This window comes from Engystomops pustulosus, chromosome 8, assembly GCF_040894005.1.
Source record: "Engystomops pustulosus chromosome 8, aEngPut4.maternal, whole genome shotgun sequence".
Classification (NCBI taxonomy): domain Eukaryota; kingdom Metazoa; phylum Chordata; class Amphibia; order Anura; family Leptodactylidae; genus Engystomops; species Engystomops pustulosus.
This window is the reverse complement of record NC_092418.1, coordinates 85,984,783-86,006,843: the sequence shown is the minus strand read 5'-3', so window position 1 is coordinate 86,006,843 and position 22,061 is coordinate 85,984,783. Positions and strand designations below refer to the sequence as shown.

Below are 22,061 nucleotides of genomic sequence, written 5' to 3'. Positions count from 1 at the left end.
GGCTCCCCCATGTCCCCACAGAGAATAATGTGCACATTGCCAAAGTGTTTTTATAATAAAACTGTCTTTTTCTGATAAAAATATAAGTTACATGGAAGTTTACCTTCCTCTCTGCAGAGTAGTGTCCCGTGTCCCATGGGAGTGGCCAGTGAGCAGCAGTCTTTCCCCCCCTTCAGGAAACTCGTCCATCGTGCTTTTATTTCAAATTTTAAAAGAAACGCCCATATCCCTCTTCTCACTGGCCACTCCCATGGGACACATCTCTGCAGAGAGAAAGGTAATCTTTCATCTAACTTTTAATAGAAAAAGCCAATGTTAAGGTAAAAACACTTTGGCAATGTGCACACTATTCTCTATGGGGACACGGGGGAGCCAGAAAAGGGGCTTCTGATGACAGGATACTTCTTCAATAAGATTCCTCGATATGAAAAAGTTACTTTACTATGAGAAAAAAAAATAAGCTTTTCAGTTTCTACAAAAGGTAGCTAATGGCTGCTGGGTGTATTCCAGCCAAAAATCACTTGTTCTTTGATGTGCAAAATGCTGTGATTTTTCTGTGGACAGGGGGGTAGTGGATCAACTTTGGCATAGCATATAGCTCATTGGTAACTGGTAACGCTCCTGCCTCCCACGCTCCTGCCAGGTGGTTAGAATCCCAGGCCAAATTCTAATAATGCAATGTTAAGTAACCTTGTGTCAGGGGAACCCTCCCTATATGGTCAGACGAGGAAATTCCACCAATGGCCTGTGCTTGTAGTTGGTTAAATACATAATAATTAATAATTAAATAACCCTGGTATTGTGCCATTCAATTATTGAAAGAACAACCCACCTCCCAAACCTGTCAAAGCAGAACCCATGACTAAAAGACCAATCGAATAGAAAACTTCATTTTCACTCAATTTAAAAATAATAATGCAGTCACCTGAGTCACTGCTGGAGCTGGAGGATTCACTATCACTGGAGCTGGAGTTGCTGCTGGATTCAGAAGACGACTCCGAGGATGAGGACGATGAAGAGTCCGACGACTCAACGTTCTGCTTCTGGGTCATGATCATCTTTGGCGCGTTCTTCAGATGCTCACGTAGTTCATCCCTGTATTTCCATATAAGAGAAGACATCTGTTGTGAAATAATAAAGCAATTACCGATCTAACGTTCAAAGGAATTTAGAATCCGCCTTACGTTAATCCTCCGAGGCCAATTGAGGTGAAAAAGTTGATAGCGAAGCGAGTATTTTTTGGGTTGTCCATAGGCAGTAATCCTTCAAAGAACGGTTGGAGGGTCCTGAAAATTAAAACATTGAATTACTTATCAGTACTTAGCCAATTAAGGGACAGACCTAGTTACTCCACTACAGGGAGAACTTCTCCTGTATTTGAGGATGGGTATATTAAAATTGAAAATGCCCAAAGACGTTCCTTCTAATATTGGACTACCCCTTTGAATATGAAGAAACCTGTTACCGAATGTTCACGATGCAGGCCAAATAATGTCGCTTTAGCTCACAAATCCAAATGAGATCTACCAATATGAGGTAGCAGGCAAGCCAATGAAAAACACTTACACATCTTTCAGCCTGGCATTGAGCTTTGGCAGCCCCATGTATTCACAAAGTTCCTGGAACAGGATTTTCACGAAAATTCTGCTAGATGACGTTGTGGTCTCTTCGCTGAGATTTATGCACTCGAGCGCCTGCAATACAAAAAAAAGGGGGTCAAAATAAAACATAGACCGAAACAAAACACACCGAAAGAAGACAACTGTTGGGGTACATGGACTTCCTTGAAGAGACGACTCATCTTATGTTCGCTTACTTTATAATGGCTTTTCAGAGATCAGGCATCTACCCTCATATTTATGATTCTTGGCGGTGCGACGGATCAGAGGTCTCAGTTTCCCTTTTGGAATGAAGGGCAGTCAGTATGTGCCGATTCCCTTCTATAGGATAGACGCTCTGCTTGTTCATCTCAATTAGTCACACATAAGTAAATAAGGCAGTGATCATGGATGTGCACCAGTACTATATTTACATGGGGCCCCATTCCCATGATCTCTGGGAATTCCAGTTTTGGTAAGGCTAGCACTCAGACTATCCTCCCATCTTGTGGATAGGTGGTTTCTTTAAAGGAAACCTACCAATTGATTTGATGCTTTATAAAGCAAACTTACCTTGAGAATGCTGTAGCTACACTGATGCAGGATCATATCTTGGTTAATCCCTGAGCTTAGGGGTTTTGCTGAAAAAACAGATATAACATTATGATAATGAAGCCGTCTCACTTCGATGGCTCCTTCAGTGCTTCTCCTAGCACACGAGTTTGCTCTGCAGAAGAGTATGATGTAATCACTCCTCTCCCTGCCAGACAGAATAATTTATTTCTGCACCATCCCCCAGCTGCTGTGTATGAGTGATCCAGCTCAGGTTGATTAGTTGTGTCTTGACTAACCTCCATTTGTAATTTCAAGCTCTGGGCTGAATGTTACAATTGTTTTTTCAGCAAAACCACTCCTGCATCAGTGTAGCTACAGCATTCTCAAGGTATGTTTGCTTCATAATGCATCAAATCAAATGGTAGGTTTCCTTTAAGATTAGGTTTCAATTAGTGGTCAGAAGAAAACACAGCACTTCTCAAGATCATCAATAGTGATTCTCAAGTGAACAGTACACATTCAATGATCGGGATACGTTTACTAAGAATCTGGTTGTTAAAGCAGAACTAAATGCTCGAAACTATTCATTTTCTTCAGAAAGAAAGTTCTCAGATCATAAATAATGAACTATATTATAAACTTTCTTAAAGGACGCTGCTTCTTTTTCCTGTTTTTCCCTCAAACACTTAGAGAATCTAAATCAAATAGTAAATAAAACAAAAAAAAAACCATGGGATAGATGAGGAGAAATCATTAAGTAGTGACTTTATTCCTCACAGACCGTTACTAGATAGACTTCTCACAGAGCAGAGGTATCAATTTAAATATTCTCTAGGTATGCAAGGCATTCAGCTTTAGCCTCCTCTCCTCATCTGAGTGATGTGTACAGGCTACAGAACTGATATTATCATTTGCACTATTTGGTGTAGTGGTCATTTTCAGTCTTGTGGGGGTTTGACAGCCACTGCTGATCAGCTATTTGAAGTCGGGTCATTTGCAATGAAACAACAACTTTTTTTCTATTACTTTTTACATTTCTTTAAAAACACATCTACCACCAGGATGAAGGAATGTATACCATACACCGACATACTGGTGTGTGTGCCCCCTCTGGCAGGATATGCTCTTCTTTTGCCCTTGTTTTAAGTAAAAAAAGGCTTCAAATATTATGCAAATGAGCCTGTGGGGCTCCAAGTTACATTAACACCTTTGTAGCCCAGAGCCCCTTAAGATCATTTGCAGAATTTTAAAGGCCATTTTCCTAAAAACCAGGGCTAAAATAAAAGCAGATCCTGCCAGAGGGGGCACACACCATTATGTCAGTGTGCTTGGTTTACAATCCTTCATCCTGGTGATAGATTTCCTTTTATTATGTACATCATAAATCCTCTTTAAAGGGCACCTACCACCCCGATTCTACCTATAAAGGTAGAAGGGGTGGTAGGTGCATGGATGGGACGTGAGGATAGCCCTTTTTTGGGCTAATCCTCACGTCCCAGGTGTCTTTTAGAAAACTTTATTGTAGCTATATGCTAATTTTTTTATGCGGCTACTGGGGCGTAGAGTAGCCGGACATGAGGCTACTAGTCGCGGCTACTCCACGCCCCTGTAGCCACGTTACTCCACCTACCAGATAATCTTCGGCGCGCAGCTCCTGGTAGCTGCGCGCCCTCGTCCGGGTCCCCTTCGGCTGCGCGGCCGCGGCTCCGGGGCCGGAACTACTGCGCATGCGCAGTAGACGGGGGGACTCGGGCGAGGGCACGCAGCTACCAGGAGCTGCGCGCCGAAGATTATCTGGTAGGCGGAGTAACGTGGCTACTGGGGCGTGGAGTAGCCGCGACTAGTAGCCTCATGTCCAGCTACTCCACGCCCCAGTAGCTGCATAAAAAAATTAGCATATAGCTACAATAAAGTTTTCTAAAAGACACCTGGGACGTGAGGATTAGCCCAAAAAAGGGCTATCCTCACGTCCCATCCATCCACCTACCACCCCTTCTACCTTTATAGGTAGAATCGGGGTGGTAGGTTGCCTTTAAAAGATATTCTGGAATATAGAAGTGCAAATTGGATATTTAGTTGAGTTGAACTCAAGTGTCTTACCTTTCTAAAGTCTTGAAAGCATTGTCATGTTCATTATGAATAATACAGGAGAAGTGTGTGATGGTGGGGTGTGTGACTGAGGTCTAATGGGGCCTTCTCGGCAGGACAATCAACCTTAAGCGCAAATATCTGCAATAAACTCTTAGGAGGCTCATTGTGAGAGTGAGCTGTAGGACAGGCTTATAACTAATCTTCCTGCATAGAATAGATCCTGAGCGGGAGCGTTACACGGCACGGAGCAAAACGCATCCACAAACGTACAAGGATTGAATATAATAATGAAATAAAGCTGAAAGATCTAACGCTACGACAACAAGCAACCGAAAAGCCGTATAGTCACTTACACTCCAAGGAATAGAGTCTGTGTAAAAGAGGTGGGCAAACATCTTGGCGACATTTCGGAGTTTGTTCGTTTCCAGGCGGTGAATGGTCTCGTACTGCTCCCTGAAAATACCTTCAAAAGACTCCATGTATTCCTTCTTTAAAAGACAGAAACGCTGGAGGAGAGAGTGAAATGGTCTCAATTGCACTGGGAAGACGAGGAATAGGAAATGTAAGACGGTAACATTACTGCAAATATTAGTAACAGAAAACTGCTAACACTCAGACTCCTGCTGCAGAAGTGATTTGGATGAGTCAGCAAATTTGCTTTCATTAAAGGGAACCTGTCATCAGGAGGCCTTTTCCCATGTCCCATGGGAGTGGCCATTGAGAACATTGAGAAGCTGCACCCCCCCCCCCTCTCTCGGGAAACCGCTGTGGCATACTTTTAATTTAAATTTAAAAAAAAAGGAAAAAAAACATATCCCTCCTATTTGTAAAAGAAGCATAATTGGAGTGGTTTCCCAAAATGAGGGCATGGGGGTGGGGTGGTTTGCTAGGAACCGCTATTCTCTGGCCACTCCCACTGATTTGCAGAGAGAATGGTAAACTTTCAACTAACGTCTTTTTTGTCGGAAAATGATGGTTTGGTTTTATTATAAAGCCACTTTCTCTATGCACTCTATTCTCTATGGGGACATGGGGGAGCCTGAAAAAGGGCTCCTGATGAAGTTTTTTTTAACATGAAATAAAGTGCATCCCAATAAAGGATTCTTTATTTGTTATACAGAAAAATATCCACAAGTCCTCACTGAATCCATAAAAAATATGGTGGGGATATGTCACTATACTATCCTTTCCAAGGTATAGGACCTCCATCCTCCCAGACACATGCACAGATATGCCAGCCTTCATGCACTGCTGAATTGGGCAGAGAAGTCTCTTCTCCGATATATTCTATTTTCCTAACAGAACACTTTTTCCATCCGGTTTAGCATAATAGGAGAGTGGATCTGGGCCACTATACATTGTCATTAAAGGGGTCGGCCAATTATAGGAAACTTCGACAGGGTAAGTATAAGACCACCTTCCCACAATGAGCTATGGGTCTTCCATGTCCCATGACAGAGGGTGTGTGCATACAGTAATGTCTGCATGGCGTACTTAATCCACTGGAAGTAACGAATCCCACTGCTGGCGGGTCACATGACCCCTGGCTCCTGGCAGCCAATTTGAAATTTTATCGGGGAAAGGATAATATAGGTGACCCTATTAGGGTGTTATACTTGCCCTGTTAAAGTTTGCGCATCGAAGGGATTGCACCATGTTTTGATGTTATTTCTCAATGAACCCAGTCCCTTGTCTGGACACTACAATCATTCTAATTGAGAGCGCTGGAAAGACTGTGCTCGGCTTTTTCTGGAAGTCCCATTGTAATCGAATGGAGTGGAGAGGGGGCCTGCTTGGCCTTTTGTCCCCTCAATTAAACATTAATCCTATCCCCTATACATACATGTCAGATTTCTGGGGTCAGTAAGCCAAAGCCATATGAATTTGCCTTTGTGCCAGTACAAACACCCGACGGACACTCCCTTGATCCCTATGAAGTTTCAGAGACCGGGATAATACATAACCCTATAAATGTGAATGGGACAACGGGCTGTGGTTTGAAGCCCTTTGGCCACACGTCTCAAGCACAAGAGTCTATTACGATCCATTTAGTACAGGTCCACGTGGTGTTCTCGTATTTAGAAGTATTCTCCACGGAATCAAGGTTTTCTGGGAAGAATATCTCTAACACTACAAATAGGTGCAGGAGGCCATGGCAAGCTCATCACTAACCCTAAAAGAGGTTAAGGTGAAAAAAAAAAGCAAACTAAACAATTGACTCACCCCGGCCAGCAAACCGAAGAACTTCTCGTACGTTCTCTGCTGAGCGCAGCAATCCAGTATCATGTTGCAAAGTTCTTTCTGTTTAAAAATAAAATTGAAATATTCGGTAAGCAGATTTTCATCCCACAGCTGCAGCACAATAGACCGAGCTAAATGTGCGGAGAGGCATTTCCCATTTGTTTTACTTCTTAAGTTACTGTAATGAATACAATAAAATATGATTGCGCTAGAGGTTTGTGCATAGCCGCCGTATACTGATGACAACGCACTCCCAGGCCTTTTAATATTGCACGTGACATTATATTTGGAGAGCAATTCAGCATTAATAAATATGATAAGCACAGCACGTTCTTCAAACAAATCAAAAGAAAATAAAAGGGCACGTAACACTGGATGCAAATGTGATGGGGTGGATGTTGAGTTGGAAATTTTTAGACATCACCCCTTTATTTGCTGCCAAGTCTGTAGAGTCGGTAAGCCAAACCTCCTGCTCCACTGCCCAGATTTACAGGTACAGATCCATTTCCAGTGTCACTTCGCCCAAATGGTCAAAAATAATATGACGCTATAAAACCAGTGCTGAACTACAGGGGTAGCAGCCATAGCAGCCACTATGGGGTCTGCAGCATCAGGGGGCCCCGGCATCTGACCGGAGACACTAAAGACTGGAGGATGTGCACCATTTTATATATATTATGCTGCACATTGTACATCATAATATGTATATAACAGTGCACATCCTTCACAGTACACGGCATGAATTGCCAGTTTATATAAGAAATATCGGCGAAGGGAACAGCAGAATGACGGTTCAAGGAAACTCATCTCTTATTCCTGCCGTCTACTTCCCCTACGTGATCAGCAGCTACTGGGACAGATCTGTGCAAGTGTAAAAATCAGGGCATAAAAATGTGCACATAAGTGTATAAATGTGTGTAAGAGTGTATAACTGTGTTAGTATATGTAATATGTATATTTTCTGAGGGGGAAGGGTGGCCCCATTCACAAGCCTGCTATGGGGCCCTGTCTCTCTTAGTTACACCCCTGATCCACGACCAAAGATGTAAAACATTGGAGGCATCAGAGCTTTCTCCGATGCTGGCCGTTACTTTAACAGCCAGGCCATGAGTCATCACTAGGCTTCAACCAATGACTGCCCACGCTCATGTCTCCAATTTGGCTCAGAGATGTGCCCCTCTATGAAGTCCCAAAAGGCACACATACATAGGTTGTCTTCATGGGGCAATTTATATGCACCATATGGCACTTCTATGTGAATTCAATATCTCCCAAAAAAACAACTCGACATTTGGCACCATAATCGCTATACAGCGGCCTACACGGACGCATCCATCCGAGAGGCAAGAGAGACCAAAAAATATTTGGCTTGGGTTACAATTATAGTATATACGGTTCCAACTTACATAAAAATTTGACTTAAGAACAAACCTACCAAACCAATCTTATACGTGTAACCTGGGGACTGCCTGTATTTATAGAAACATTGCATTGTGTTCTCACCTATCACATATGGCTGACATAACGGTGATCTAGGCCCTTCTACTTTTGAGGCAATAATAACAGATATGTTATAACTGGTATTATCTGTTAAAGATCATTATGTATGCTATGATGTATGTATCTTTTGATCTGTATTGTGGTCACTTCTTTGTATCTTTTATTCTGAATATGGTTACATCTGGCCAAGTTTTTAGCCCCTTTTCCTCTATGCAGTTTTTAAAAACATTTTATGTGCATCTTTTTTCATAATAAAAATGTGATGACCTTTTAGATGTACAAGTCATAGCTTCGTATGTTCTTGTGTTGTGGTTAAAGCCATTTACTGTCGAAAGACTCAGTATTGGTAAAATATAGAGGTGTTTTTTTTAATCAAAATTCTGGGTTAAGCCTTCAACTTTAAAATAGCACCCATTATTATAAAAATACTATGCAAATATGACCAATATGACATTTTTAAGAGTCTCTGCCTACAGGTTCAAATAATTTCGCACTTGATCCAAAGGTAAATCTGGCTTTGGCGATTCCATATGTAATGCATGCCCAATCTCTTTCAAATTTTGGAATGGATTTTTGTTTCAGATTCACCAAGGGTTTTCCTCTACCAGAAATAAAATTAGCTATCGGCTTCAAATCTGAAGCAGAAATTGATACGTTGATGACTTGAATATCTTTGAGGATAATTTCTGTATTGGTGTGTGTAGTAAATTTAAAAGCTGCAATAATCTGCTTCAGCTCCCTGGCCATATGCAAGGACCCCAGGAGGCTTATAGACTATTTAATAAAATCGGATCACAGCTACAGTACTCTGTAAAGTGGTTAAAGACTCCCGCTTCCAATTACATCCCCTGTAAAGGTAACTTCTCATGTAGCGTAATGGCTGTGGAAACACTGCTTGGGGAAACTCAGAAGTTGCGTTACATGGGAAGTTACCCATGTAATTGGGAGTCTGGCTATACATTACCCCTGAATCATCTTCACTCCATCACTTAAAAAATAAATAAAAAAGGTAAAAGCCTCTATATCGAGGACAACTTGTGTGCAGCTCTATACTTTGGCTCACAGAAGTGGCCCCTCTATGAAGTCCCAAAAGAGCAAACAGACAACAGGTTGTCTTCATGCGGCAATTTATGTGCACCATATGACACTTCTATTTGAATTCAAAATCTCCCAAAAACAACTCGACATTTGGCACCATAATCGCTATACAGCGGCCTACCTCGACGCATCCGTACACACTTGAGTAGACAGGCCCATTTTTGTCTTGAACACAGATTTGCTCTCCTCACTGCCCATTTATTGGGTTTATATTATGTAATTTGTTACTCTACACATGAATCTTCCCACATATCAATTTTTTAGGCCATAGTCAGAGTAGACTCTATACGGACATCAGTCTTCCGACTTACCCACCCAGGAAGACACTACTACTTATACAGGAGGCTCTCCGCACAGCAGCCTGCAGGGTATTATTATACAAAGCCAGTGAATTGTGTCCTGTAACTACACTATGAAACATGGTTTGATGGTAATGAACTCTGCAGCAGCAGCACAAGAAATTAATTCTAAAGCTAAATGTATAAAAAGCCTTATCCCTTGTGGTTTTTAGTAATTAACTATTTAAGCATTTTAATTAACTATTCCAAATCGTATCTGTAATTGGAGAAGTTTGAAGGCATTTTAATTCTTCATGACACGTGCAACGCGCTCGCAACCGCTCTGATCAAAATAAGCCGATTCCTTTTCGCCATGTTATTTTAAAGAGGTCCTGTCACTAGATTTTGCACCCCTCCCCCCCGACTAAAATTTTAAGATTCATAAAATTAAAGAAAAAAAAGTTTGCCCCGAATACAGTGACAAAAGTGGCCTTTTATTTTTAAACAAAAGTTTAAACTCATTAATAAAAGTGCACATTTTCTATTTTGCACCATAATTCATTCTAACATTATAGCATTGAGATATATATATACTCTCTCATCTAAGTTTTCTTTAACTATATGAATAATATACACTCACCGGCCACTTTATTAGGTACACCTGTCCAACTGTTTGCTAACACTTAATTTCTAATCAGCCAATCACACAGCGGCAACTCAGTGCATTTAGGCATGTAGACATGGTCAAGACAATCTCCTGCAGTTCAAACCGAGCATCAGTATGGGGAAGAAAGGTGATTTGAGTGCCTTTGAACGTGGCATGGTTGTCGGTGCCAGAAGGGCTGGTCTGAGTATTTCAGAAACTGCTGATCTACTGGGATTTTCACGCACAACCATCTCTAGGGTTTACAGAGAATGGTCCGAAAAAGAAAAAACATCCAGTGAGCGGCAGTTCTGTGGGCGGAAATGCTTTGTTGATGCCAGAGGAGAATGGGCAGACTGGTTCGAGCTGATAGAAAGGCAACAGTGACTCAAATCGCCACCCGTTACAACCAAGGTAGGCAGAAGAGCATCTCTGAATGCACAGTATGTCGAACTTTGAGGCAGATGGGCTACAGCAGCAGAAGACCACACCGGGTGCCACTCCTTTCAGCTAAGAACAGGAAACTGAGGCTACAATTTGCACAAGCTCATCGAAATTGGACAGTAGAAGATTGGAAAAACGTTGCCTGGTCTGATGAGTCTCGATTTCTGCTGCGACATTCGGATGGTAGGGTCAGAATTTGGCGTCAACAACATGAAAGCATGGATCCATCCTGCCTTGTATCAACGGTTCAGGCTGGTGGTGGTGGTGTCATGGTGTGGGGAATATTTTCTTGGCACTCTTTGGGCCCCTTGGTACCAATTGAGCATTGTTGCAACACCACAGCCTACCTGAGTATTGTTGCTGACCATGTCCATCCCTTTATGACCACAATGTACCCAACATCTGATGGCTACTTTCAGCAGGATAATGCGCCATGTCATAAAGCTGGAATCATCTCAGACTGGTTTCTTGAACATGACAATGAGGTCACTGTACTCAAATGGCCTCCACAGTCACCAGATCTCAATCCAATAGAGCATCTTTGGGATGTGGTGGAACGGGAGATTCGCATCATGGATGTGCAGCCGACAAATCTGCGGCAACTGTGTGATGCCATCATGTCAATATGGACCAAAATCTCTGAGGAATGCTTCCAGCACCTTGTTGAATCTATGCCACGAAGAATTGAGGCAGTTCTGAAGGCAAAAGGTGTACTAGCATGGTGTACCTAATAAAGTGGCCAGTGAGTGTATATATGCATATAAAATATAACTGTATATATCTATCAAACGGTTAGTAAAACTTTCTCTGCTCATGACCATGACCGTTCAAATTGGTCCCTGATTGTCTGCTCCGGTGCTGCACCAGACAACCTGATAATAAGAACAGGGTGGGAGAGACAATCAGTTTACCACCACCAGTTTTATTATAACTCTATATGTAGCGATAGAGGAACTTTTTCTTAGGGAACATCTTGTAAACTGATGGTAGATGTCCTTTAAAACTGCGACTTACATAGTTTATGACACAGGTTTACAGCCAGGGAAGCAGCCCGTACATGTACTGTGGGTGGGCCTTAAGAGGTTAATAATTAAAGATGCATTTGGAAAGTGCCCACTGTCTCCCATTTTCAGACATGTTCCATATACAAAAAAAAATTGAATATATTTCTTTGAAGCAGCAAAACACTAGTAAATTGGTGATCACACAGAAATCAGTGCAATTAGGAGGCCATCTGTGCCCCGCAGATAAAAAAAAAAAAAAAAAAAAAATTTGGAACCTTTTCCACAGACAGATGTCCATAAAATAAGCGAGCAGGATCCAACTTTATTTATTGTCCCTAAATAGTCAGGTGGCAAGTGAGCTTTTGCCTTTTATGTTATGATTCATAAAATAACACAATGCACCAATTGATGAGCGACTTTCTACAAAACACACCAGAAAAAAAGATAAAGGAAAAAAAACCCACATGTGACTGTGGTGATCTTCTATATATTTGTTATCCATGGCCTCCTTCCTTAGGAAATGAACTTTTAAAATGATGTTAAGGAGCCCAAGGGGTTACCCTAGAACCTCTTTGATCTGGCTTTATAGGGTATTACATGGCCGAGTGTATGGATGGGGCCAGCGAAGAGCTGCGGCCGAGTGTACGGATGGGGCCAGCGAAGAGCTGCGGCCGAGTGTACGGATGGGGCCAGCGAAGAGCTGCGGCCGAGTGTACGGATGGGGCCAGCGAAGAGCTGCGGCCGAGTGTACGGATGGGGCCAGCGAAGAGCTGCGGCCGAGTGTACGGATGGGGCCAGCGAAGAGCTGCGGCCGAGTGTACGGATGGGGCCAGCGAAGAGCTGCGGCCGAGTGTACGGATGGGGCCAGCGAAGAGCTGCGGCCGAGTGTACGGATGGGGCCAGCGAAGAGCTGCGGCCGAGTGTACGGATGGGGCCAGCGAAGAGCTGCGGCCGAGTGTACGGATGCCGCAGAGCGGTGGGCGACTGTACGGATGCCGCAGAGCGGTGAGCATAGTATAATTTGGAACTTCAAAATACATACCTCAATTACAACTTATTTCTAATTATACTTTGCTAGACTTGTTTGATCTAGTGTCTAATGATAGATTATATGTAGAGCATTCACATACAAGATATTCTTCCCCTGGTACAAAACAGCTGTCACCACATTGTGTGTTTTTCAGGCTGTTCTTTCATCACTGAGCTCCTTCACCATCATAACTACAGAGAACAGGGCGACTAAAAACCCACTAAATACACAGCAACGTCATCTTTACCCCACAATTACTCTGCACAATGCACCCGCGTCCCAGTCTTTTCTTGGGTCTACACAACAAATAGCACTTTAGAGGTAACTACTATCCCCGTGTTGTAACTGGCAATTTGTGCCTTGTATGCTGGACTGAGCAGAGACGTACTCTCCAAAAATAGACTCACAAAACGCGGCAAATCTAAAACATATCAAGCAGTAAAATGGGTTGGGAGGGATTGTACAGGACACACAGCAATACAAACAATAAAATTGTGAAAGGAAAAAACGGAGGCGCAAAAAGATTATAGGGAAAATATAAAATAGAGCCTAGATAAAAGAATACGTAGGTGAGAAGAGCAATTAAAAAAAACCCTTCTTTACTTCTAATATCAACCAATTATCCTAATGAGCTAGAAGGCGTTACCAGAGCCCCTCAGTGCTGCAGATCACACACTGTCCGTGTGCAGGTGCCCTTCCCCCTCCCATTATGTGCTAAAACTCACTGTGCGGCAGTGGAATTAATGCCACCCAGAGCCCTTCTGTCTCATTAGCACAATTTTAAACATTGATACTAGAAGAAATGAGGCCATGGATAACACATATAAGACGATTATCACAGTCATGGTGCCGGGATCTATGAGTAAGTGTTCCAGGTTTATCATAATGGATTTTTGATTTTCTTAAGAAAAAGCACAAGCAAATAAAATAAATTCCTCCCTTTATTTCCTACCCACCCCCCCACCCCCCGATTCGAATTTTGGCTAATCTTTACTAACACATTAAGGGTTTTCCTCTATCCACAGGATAGGGTCAATGGGGATTTCAGCAGTCCATGGACCCCATAGATCAATAGAACAGGGGTCTGTTGTATACCCAATTGATAGGTTTTAGGTTAAGCAAGACTGTTATAGGCAGTGATGGAAGTGGCCGGATACAGAGTTTCTCGATTTCCTGCAGTGCCATACAGATGAAAAGAGCAGAAGGGCACTTGAGTTACAATTGCCCTCAATACTCAAGATCCCCCACCACCAGTGAGACCCCCACAGGTCTGTTATCCTATGACTAGGTCATAACCCAGTGATGGGCAACCTTTTAAACTAGGGGTGTCAAAATTCTCCAAAAAAACGAGCATAACTCGGGTGCTGTGTCACCTTTAAGAAAAACCTAATTTTGTAATAACATGTCCAGCAGCGGCCTCCCCGTACTACTAAAATACCCCTAGCGGCCTCCCTTTACTACTAAAATACCCCTAGCGGCCTCCCTTTACTACTAAAATACCCCTAGCGGCCTCCCTTTACTACTAAAATACCCCTAGCGGCCTCCCTTTACTACTAAAATACCCCTAGCGGCCTCCCTTTACTACTAAAATACCCCTAGCGGCCTCCCTTTACTACTAAAATACCCCTAGCGGCCTCCCTTTACTACTAAAATACCCCTAGCGGCCTCCCTTTACTACTAAAATACCCCTAGCGGCCTCCCTTTACTACTAAAATACCCCTAGCGGCCTCCCTTTACTACTAAAATACCCCTAGCGGCCTCCCTTTACTACTAAAATACCCCTAGCGGCCTCCCTTTACTACTAAAATACCCCTAGCGGCCTCCCTTTACTACTAAAATACCCCTAGCGGCCTCCCTTTACTACTAAAATACCCCTAGCGGCCTCCCTTTACTACTAAAATACCCCTAGCGGCCTCCCTTTACTACTAAAATACCCCTAGCGGCCTCCCTTTACTACTAAAATACCCCTAGCGGCCTCCCTTTACTACTAAAATACCCCTAGCGGCCTCCCTTTACTACTAAAATACCCCTAGCGGCCTCCCTTTACTACTAAAATACCCCTAGCGGCCTCCCTTTACTACTAAAATACCCCTAGCGGCCTCCCTTTACTACTAAAATACCCCTAGCGGCCTCCCTTTACTACTAAAATACCCCTAGCGGCCTCCCTTTACTACTAAAATACCCCTAGCGGCCTCCCTTTACTACTAAAATACCCCTAGCGGCCTCCCTTTACTACTAAAATACCCCTAGCGGCCTCCCTTTACTACTAAAATACCCCTAGCGGCCTCCCTTTACTACTAAAATACCCCTAGCGGCCTCCCTTTACTACTAAAATACCCCTAGCGGCCTCCCTTTACTACTAAAATACCCCTAGCGGCCTCCCTTTACTACTAAAATACCCCTAGCGGCCTCCCTTTACTACTAAAATACCCCTAGCGGCCTCCCTTTACTACTAAAATACCCCTAGCGGCCTCCCTTTACTACTAAAATACCCCTAGCGGCCTCCCTTTACTACTAAAATACCCCTAGCGGCCTCCCTTTACTACTAAAATACCCCTAGCGGCCTCCCTTTACTACTAAAATACCCCTAGCGGCCTCCCTTTACTACTAAAATACCCCTAGCGGCCTCCCTTTACTACTAAAATACCCCTAGCGGCCTCCCTTTACTACTAAAATACCCCTAGCGGCCTCCCTTTACTACTAAAATACCCCTAGCGGCCTCCCTTTACTACTAAAATACCCCTAGCGGCCTCCCTTTACTACTAAAATACCCCCTAGCGGCCTCCCTTTACTACTAAAATACCCCCTAGCGGCCTCCCTTTACTACTAAAATACCCCCTAGCGGCCTCCCTTTACTACTAAAATACCCCTAGCGGCCTCCCTTTACTACTAAAATACCCCCTAGCACCCTCCCTTTACTACTACAATACCCCTAGCACCCTCCCTTTACTACTACAATACCCCTAGCACCCTCCCTTTACTACTACAATACCCCTAGCGACCTCCCTTTACTACTAAAATACCCCTAGCAGCCTCCCTTTACTACTAAAATACCCCTAGCACCCTCCCTTTACTACTAAATTACCCCTAGCACCCTCCCTTTAAATATAATATAATAATAAACTTACATACTTACCCAGTGATGTCTTCTTCCCTGTAGCTTTACTGCAGGCGGCTCGGCGCCTCGGGTCACGTGACTGACGGGACCTGACGTCAGGTCGCCTCAGTCACGTGACGAGCAGCGCGCATTGCAGCCTGTAGGAGCCGGAAGAGTTGCAGAAGGTGGGCGGACCAACGCGGCGCCGGACAGGTAAGCAGAGGGCAGAAACACAGGGACGGGGGCGGGACATTAACACAGGGGCAGCACATTATACAGGGACATTAACACAGGGGGAGCACATTGCACAGGGACAGAAACACAAGGACGGGGGCGGGACATTAACATAGGGGTAGCACATTACACTGGGGCAGCACATTACACAGGGAGGGGGGCGGCCGCATGTCAACAAAAATGACTACGCATGTCAGTGCTGACACGCGTGTCATAGGTTCGCCATCACTGTCATAACCTGTAGTGAATGTACAACTTCTCCCTCTAAGCACCAGGAGCTCAGCCATGTCCCTTGTCTTCCTCCATTCTGTCCTATGTGTGGCTGTAAGATAACTGGCTGGAGCACTCACCTCCCTCCTCACAAATATATTAAGCCCCTGTACAGAAGGCTTAACAGATTCATGCGTAAAAGGAGTAGGAGACACAGATTTTTCTGCGGGATCTGTGGGATTTCTTTACCTCCATGTCCATTATCAAAACCATGGCCTCTCAGCACAGCAAAACATGGGCAGCTAGAAAGTAGAACATCTCAGCGTGATGCCACCACATTGTATTATTCTCTCTATAGCCTCCTAATAATTAATAAGACCATAAAAATACATTCAAGAGGCTAAGCTCTCATCTTCTAAATTATGACTGTGACAGAAGCCCCTCTAATCATTAGCAGTAGAAGGGGTTTGTGTTCCCCCTATGGCACAGCCTAAGCTTCCATGACATATAGGGAGGGAGCTTGATTCTCCGAGATCACATAACTAATCTGAAGAGAAGGATTGGGGAATACTAAACAACTACCGTATTTTTCGGCCTATAAGGCGCACCGGAGTATAAGGCGCACCTCTAATAAATGCCTGCTAAGACATCTAGGTTCATATATAAGGCGCACTGGAGTATAAGGCGCAGGATCAAATGCAGTACCTAAAAATGACCAGCAGGTGGCAGACCTGTGCACAGTTCAAGCCAGTTGCACTTCCCGGGAAACTTGTCTTCAGCGTGTCAGAGAGCTCCGATCTCAGAGGTATGGGCTGCTGTGGGTTAATGCAGGGTGATGCAGCAGGGGCTAAGCGGTCTCCCTCTGCCCCTCCTCAGCCAGGGTGTTATTCCTGTGGGGTTCCCTGTAGCTCCTTCTCTTTCCCCTGTTACAGGGCTGTCAGGTATGGGGGATTGTTTACTGATGATGATGATGATGATTGCCTCGTGGTCGGCACTATGGCGGCTCTGGTCTCTCTGTGCTAGGGGAGGGCAGAATGGGCACAATGTTAGTTGTGGTGCCAGGGCACTTCAGGAGCTAGGGACCCTGTACACTGTGTGGGAAGGTGCAGGAATTTTCTGGGGATGGAGCTATTAAACATGGGTAAATGTACAGTACATCTTGTCTGTAATACATTTCTGTATAAGTTCATATATAAGGCGCACTGGCCTATAAGGCGCACCTTTGATTTCTGAGAAAATTAAAGGATTTTTGGTGCGCCTTATAGGCCGAAAAATACGGTATATAATTCTACAAGCCAGTTTATGTTGGCAACCGAGAGAAACTGCTGCGTGGGCAACTATATCTTTAGCTTACTTGCCAGCATTCAGTGCTAGGATAGGTAGAGAGAGGACGGAGCAATGACCAGCAGAGCCTACAAGCCGCCTTCATCACATGCAAACGCTGAAAAGCAAAGAGCTATAAATCACAGTGTTTGGAGGCCTCGATGAGACTTTCCTGTGGGATAATCTGCCAAGTTACATGATAGATGCTAAGGAGGAAAACAGAGAAGTGCAGAAATGGAAAACGCAGCGGGTCATAAATATTACACTATAATTAACACCTTATTACGTGGTTAATCCATCTGACATGACATGGAAAGGAGAATTCTACAGGGTCTGCCGCTGTGGACTTCAAAACTTGTTTGTATCCACAGATAATTACCGTATCATATATACTCGAGTAAAATGCCCCATGTTGCATCCACCCCCAGTAATGATATGCCCCATGTAGCAGCCTCCCCCACCCCCAGTAATGATATACCCCATGTAGCAGCCCCCCCAGTAATGATATACCCCATGTAGCAGCCCCCCTCTCTCCCCAGTAATGATATGCCCCATGTAGCAGCCTCCCCCACCCCCAGTAATGATATACCCCATGTAGCAGCCTCCCCCACCCCCAGTAATGATATACCCCATGTAGCAGCCCCCCCAGTAATGATATACCCCATGTAGCAGCCCCCCTCTTTCCCCAGTAATGATATGCCCCATGTAGCAGCCTCCCCCACCCCCAGTAATGATATACCCCATGTAGCAGCCTCCCCCACCCCCATGAATGATATGACCCACGTAGCAGCCTCCCCCACCCCCAGGAATGATATGACCCACGTAGCAGCCTCCCCCACCCTTAGTAACAATATACCTCATGTAGCAGCCTCCCCCACCCCCAGGAATGATATGACCCACGTAGCAGCCTCCCCCACCCCCAGGAATGATATGACCCACGTAGCAGCCTCCCCCACCCTTAGTAACAATATACGTCATGTAGCAGCCTCCCCCACCCCCAGTAATGATATGCCCCATGTAGCAGCCTCCCCCACCCCCAGGAATGATATGACCCACGTAGCAGCCTCCCCCACCCCCAGGAATGATATGACCCACGTAGCAGCCTCCCCCACCCTTAGCAACAATATACCTCATGTAGCAGCCTCCCCCACCCCCAGTAATGATATGCCCCACGTAGCAGCCTCCCCCACCCCCAGGAATGATATGACCCACGTAGCAGCCTCCCCCACCCCCAGGAATGATATGACCCACGTAGCAGCCTCCCCCACCCCCAGGAATGATATGACCCACGTAGCAGCCTCCCCCACCCTTAGTAACAATATACCTCATGTAGCAGCCTCCCCCACCCCCAGTAATGATATGCCCCACGTAGCAGCCTCCCCCACCCCCAGGAATGATATGCCCCACGTAGCAGCCTCCCCCACCCCCAGGAATGATATGCCCCACGTAGCAGCCTCCCCCACCCCCAGTAATGATATGCCCCACGTAGCAGCCTCCCCCACCCCCAGGAATGATATGACCCACGTAGCAGCCTTCCCCACCCCCAGGAATGATATGACCCACGTAGCAGCCTCCCCCACCCTTAGTAACAATATACCTCATGTAGCAGCCTCCCCCACCCCCAGTAATGATATACCCCATGTAGCAGCCTCCCCAACCCCAGTATTCATATGCCCCATGCAGCAGAACCCCCGTAATGATTTACCCCATGTCTTCTAACCATCTCCCTGTGTGACTGCTCACCTCTGCTCCACGGCTATTCAGGGTGCTGACAGTTGCCGGGTCTGTGGAGAGTCGATTTAACAGCACTGGTTGCGACCTCTCCGCTCGGCATCCAAACCACGCCCCCCGGACCTCCTTCTAACCCTGCGCCTTATAGTCCGATGCGCCTTATATATGCAACTATATGCACGTAGCCGGCCTTTATTCATAATGCGCCTTATAGTCCGGTGCGCCTCATCATCCGGAAAATACGGTATACAAATTTGCTGAAAAATTCGGCTTATACACGAGAACATACAGACATCGACCATCAAAAGCAAGCATTGCAAGTCAGGGACACTTACACATAGATGCAGGCACCGAGACTGTGGTAATATTCTTATATTAGCTATCCGTGGCCTCCTTTATGTAGAAAACTATAGAAAGCTCTCATACACCATTCAGCAATGCGGAATCATCTCTAAGTATATGTCTATCTATCTATATTATACATACACACACTGTATAGTGAAATTTATTGCTGCAGACCACATGGATATACATATCAGGACCTTGTCGGAATAAGATAAGGTCTTTTTACACACAACTTGGGCAATTTGTTGCAAAGCTATTGACGATGACCAGGTACCAAACATCCAAATGGCTGGTTCTGGAGATGACAAGCACAGACTATAGACCATGTGAAAGCGACTTGTGAAGATGTACATTTACAAGACTTACCGTCTGACTGTCTGGGAAGTCCATCTTTATTAGCTTGTGAGCACATTCCTCAAAATCCAAACTGAAAAACGAAAAATAGAAGAAGAGGAGTTATTGATTATACTGTAAAACGGAAAAGCACATAAGACATGTTGGTCAGCGCGACACATCAGTTCTTTGTCTGTGATCAGTATATAAGACATCTCCACTGAGTGATGCGCTGCAGGAGAGCACTGAGGAACAAGGAGTACATTATAAAGTTACTCAGAGCAGCGAGGGAAGATAGAAAGGAATAAGAGAACATGAAGACATTTTTCTAACAGTGTGAACTCCATTCTCTTCTTCAGAGCTTCACATCCTCACATGAATAAAATCCTGACTGCAGCGACCACTAGAGGGAGCTCAGGAGCTCACTACATCATGAGATCCTAGTGATGGCTGTAGACAGACAGAATTTGATTATTTATGAGGAGCTTTGCATTAAAACAGTTGTATTCAAATAAAAGGCTGTTTGATGTACAGGCATTAGGAGGAGCTCAACAGATGGTAGTTATGGTTCTATATGCAGGCAGCATGATATAGAGCAGGAGGTACTGAGCAAATTGTACATGGTGTCCTCTCTGCAGGTTGCATGTTACAAAATAGCAGGAGGTGAGCAGATTTAACTTAGTGTCCCATCTGCAGGCAGCATGTTATAGAGTAGGAGGAGATGAACAGATTTTACATAGTGTCCCCGCTGTAAGTAGCATGTTATAGAGCAAGAGGAATTGAGCAGATTAATAGAGAGAGATTTACTTTACTCAATTTAATCCCTGCATCACCATATTTAGGAGTTGAGGGCGCAGTATTTATTGACTCACAGCCTTCAATGTATGAGTGTTTTACTTATAATGATAGGTCAACCACAAAGTCAAGTAGGTCTATCCATTGAACTCCTGAAGTCTAGATTAAACAGGTACATACCAAAACTTTAGCAATAAAACTATTATTCTGCTCAGCTCCTCCTGCTCTATAACATTCTGCCTGCAGATATGATATGCTGCACAATATGCTCAGCTACCCCTGCTCTATAACATTATGCCTGAAGATATGATACTCTGTACAATATGCTCAGCTACCCCTGCTCTATAACATTCTACCTGCAGATATGATACACTGTACAATCTGCTCAGCTCCTCCTGCTCTATAACATTCTGCCTGCAGATATGATACTCTGTACAATCTGCTCAGCTCCTCCTTCTCTATAACATTCTACCTGCAGATATGATATGCTGTACAATCTGCTCAGCTCCTCCTGCTCTATAACATTCTGCCTGCAGATAGGACTGAATGTACTGTGACAATTCCCCTTTAAGCGTTGTATATGGTCCGGTTAGCTTGCTCTGCAACTCTACGAACAGCCATTCCTAATGTGCTTAGAAAATTGCAATCACATCGAGCTTCAAATTGCACCTTTTTAAGCCTCTGTAGTATTTAAGAAAACCTTCCTTACATTTTCATGAGGAAGGAGGGGGGGATATAATGTCAGAAAAGTTTAAGACTTGCTTTCTGCATAATGAAAGGCCATGGATCAGTGTGTAGCGCTGGCAGGGAGGTGATAAGTACAGCAGGGAAACTTAACATTACTATCAAACACATTTGGCAAAATCTGAAAATTGCCTCCCAGGAAAGCCGGGGCTGTTATATCATTAGGGGATTTTCAAATGAAATCGGATCCATTTATTGCAGAAAAGCAGCAGAGTTATGGGAACGGGTCGGCTCCATTAAGCATCTGTAGGTAGAAGTACATTTTACGGTCACAGAAAGCCATTACACCAGCATTATTTTGATCCGGGATTTTTTTGCCGATCGCACATATTTGAAAAGCCAGACATTATTTTGTTTCTTACTACTCCCCCCCCCCCTCCTGCATGGCTGGAGAATAAATAGGAAAAATAGATGGGCCAAGGAGGAAGAAATAACCACATTACCATAGGATTAGCAGCAGGTAAAATTAGTCAGAACAAGATGACACAGGTAGCAGAGCCAGTACTGTATAAAGGGTTAATGGATTGTAAATTTGTAAATAATTAGAATATTTGCAATGCGTCATTAGTGCCAAAACAATGAGACACGTGATGTTGTGCGGTTTAAAAAGTTTGGGCAGTAATGTTAGTGGTCTGTAGACAATTTATTTCAATTATGAGTATGTGAATGGGGCAGAGATGCAGTACCAGACATGGCCAAAAGGACAAGGGAGGCGCCACTCTCTTTTTATGCCGTTTTATGCCTAAAGTCTGCTTAGTAATTGCGGT

At 44.3% G+C, this 22,061-nt stretch overlaps 1 protein-coding gene across 1 annotated transcript in view; it reads right to left on the bottom strand.

The window, feature by feature from the left end:
* CWC22 (CWC22 spliceosome associated protein homolog) overlaps nt 1-22,061 on the bottom strand; it is a 59,053-nt gene that overhangs the window by 8,559 nt on the left and 28,433 nt on the right. Inside the window, exons 13-18 of the mRNA XM_072121585.1 lie at nt 19,789-19,849; nt 6,468-6,545; nt 4,598-4,750; nt 1,567-1,694; nt 1,185-1,286; nt 926-1,095 (exon numbers count right to left, since the gene is read on the bottom strand). Coding sequence (XP_071977686.1) covers nt 926-1,095; nt 1,185-1,286; nt 1,567-1,694; nt 4,598-4,750; nt 6,468-6,545; nt 19,789-19,849 — 692 coding nt within the window. The remainder of the gene's footprint in view (nt 1-925; nt 1,096-1,184; nt 1,287-1,566; nt 1,695-4,597; nt 4,751-6,467; nt 6,546-19,788; nt 19,850-22,061) is intronic.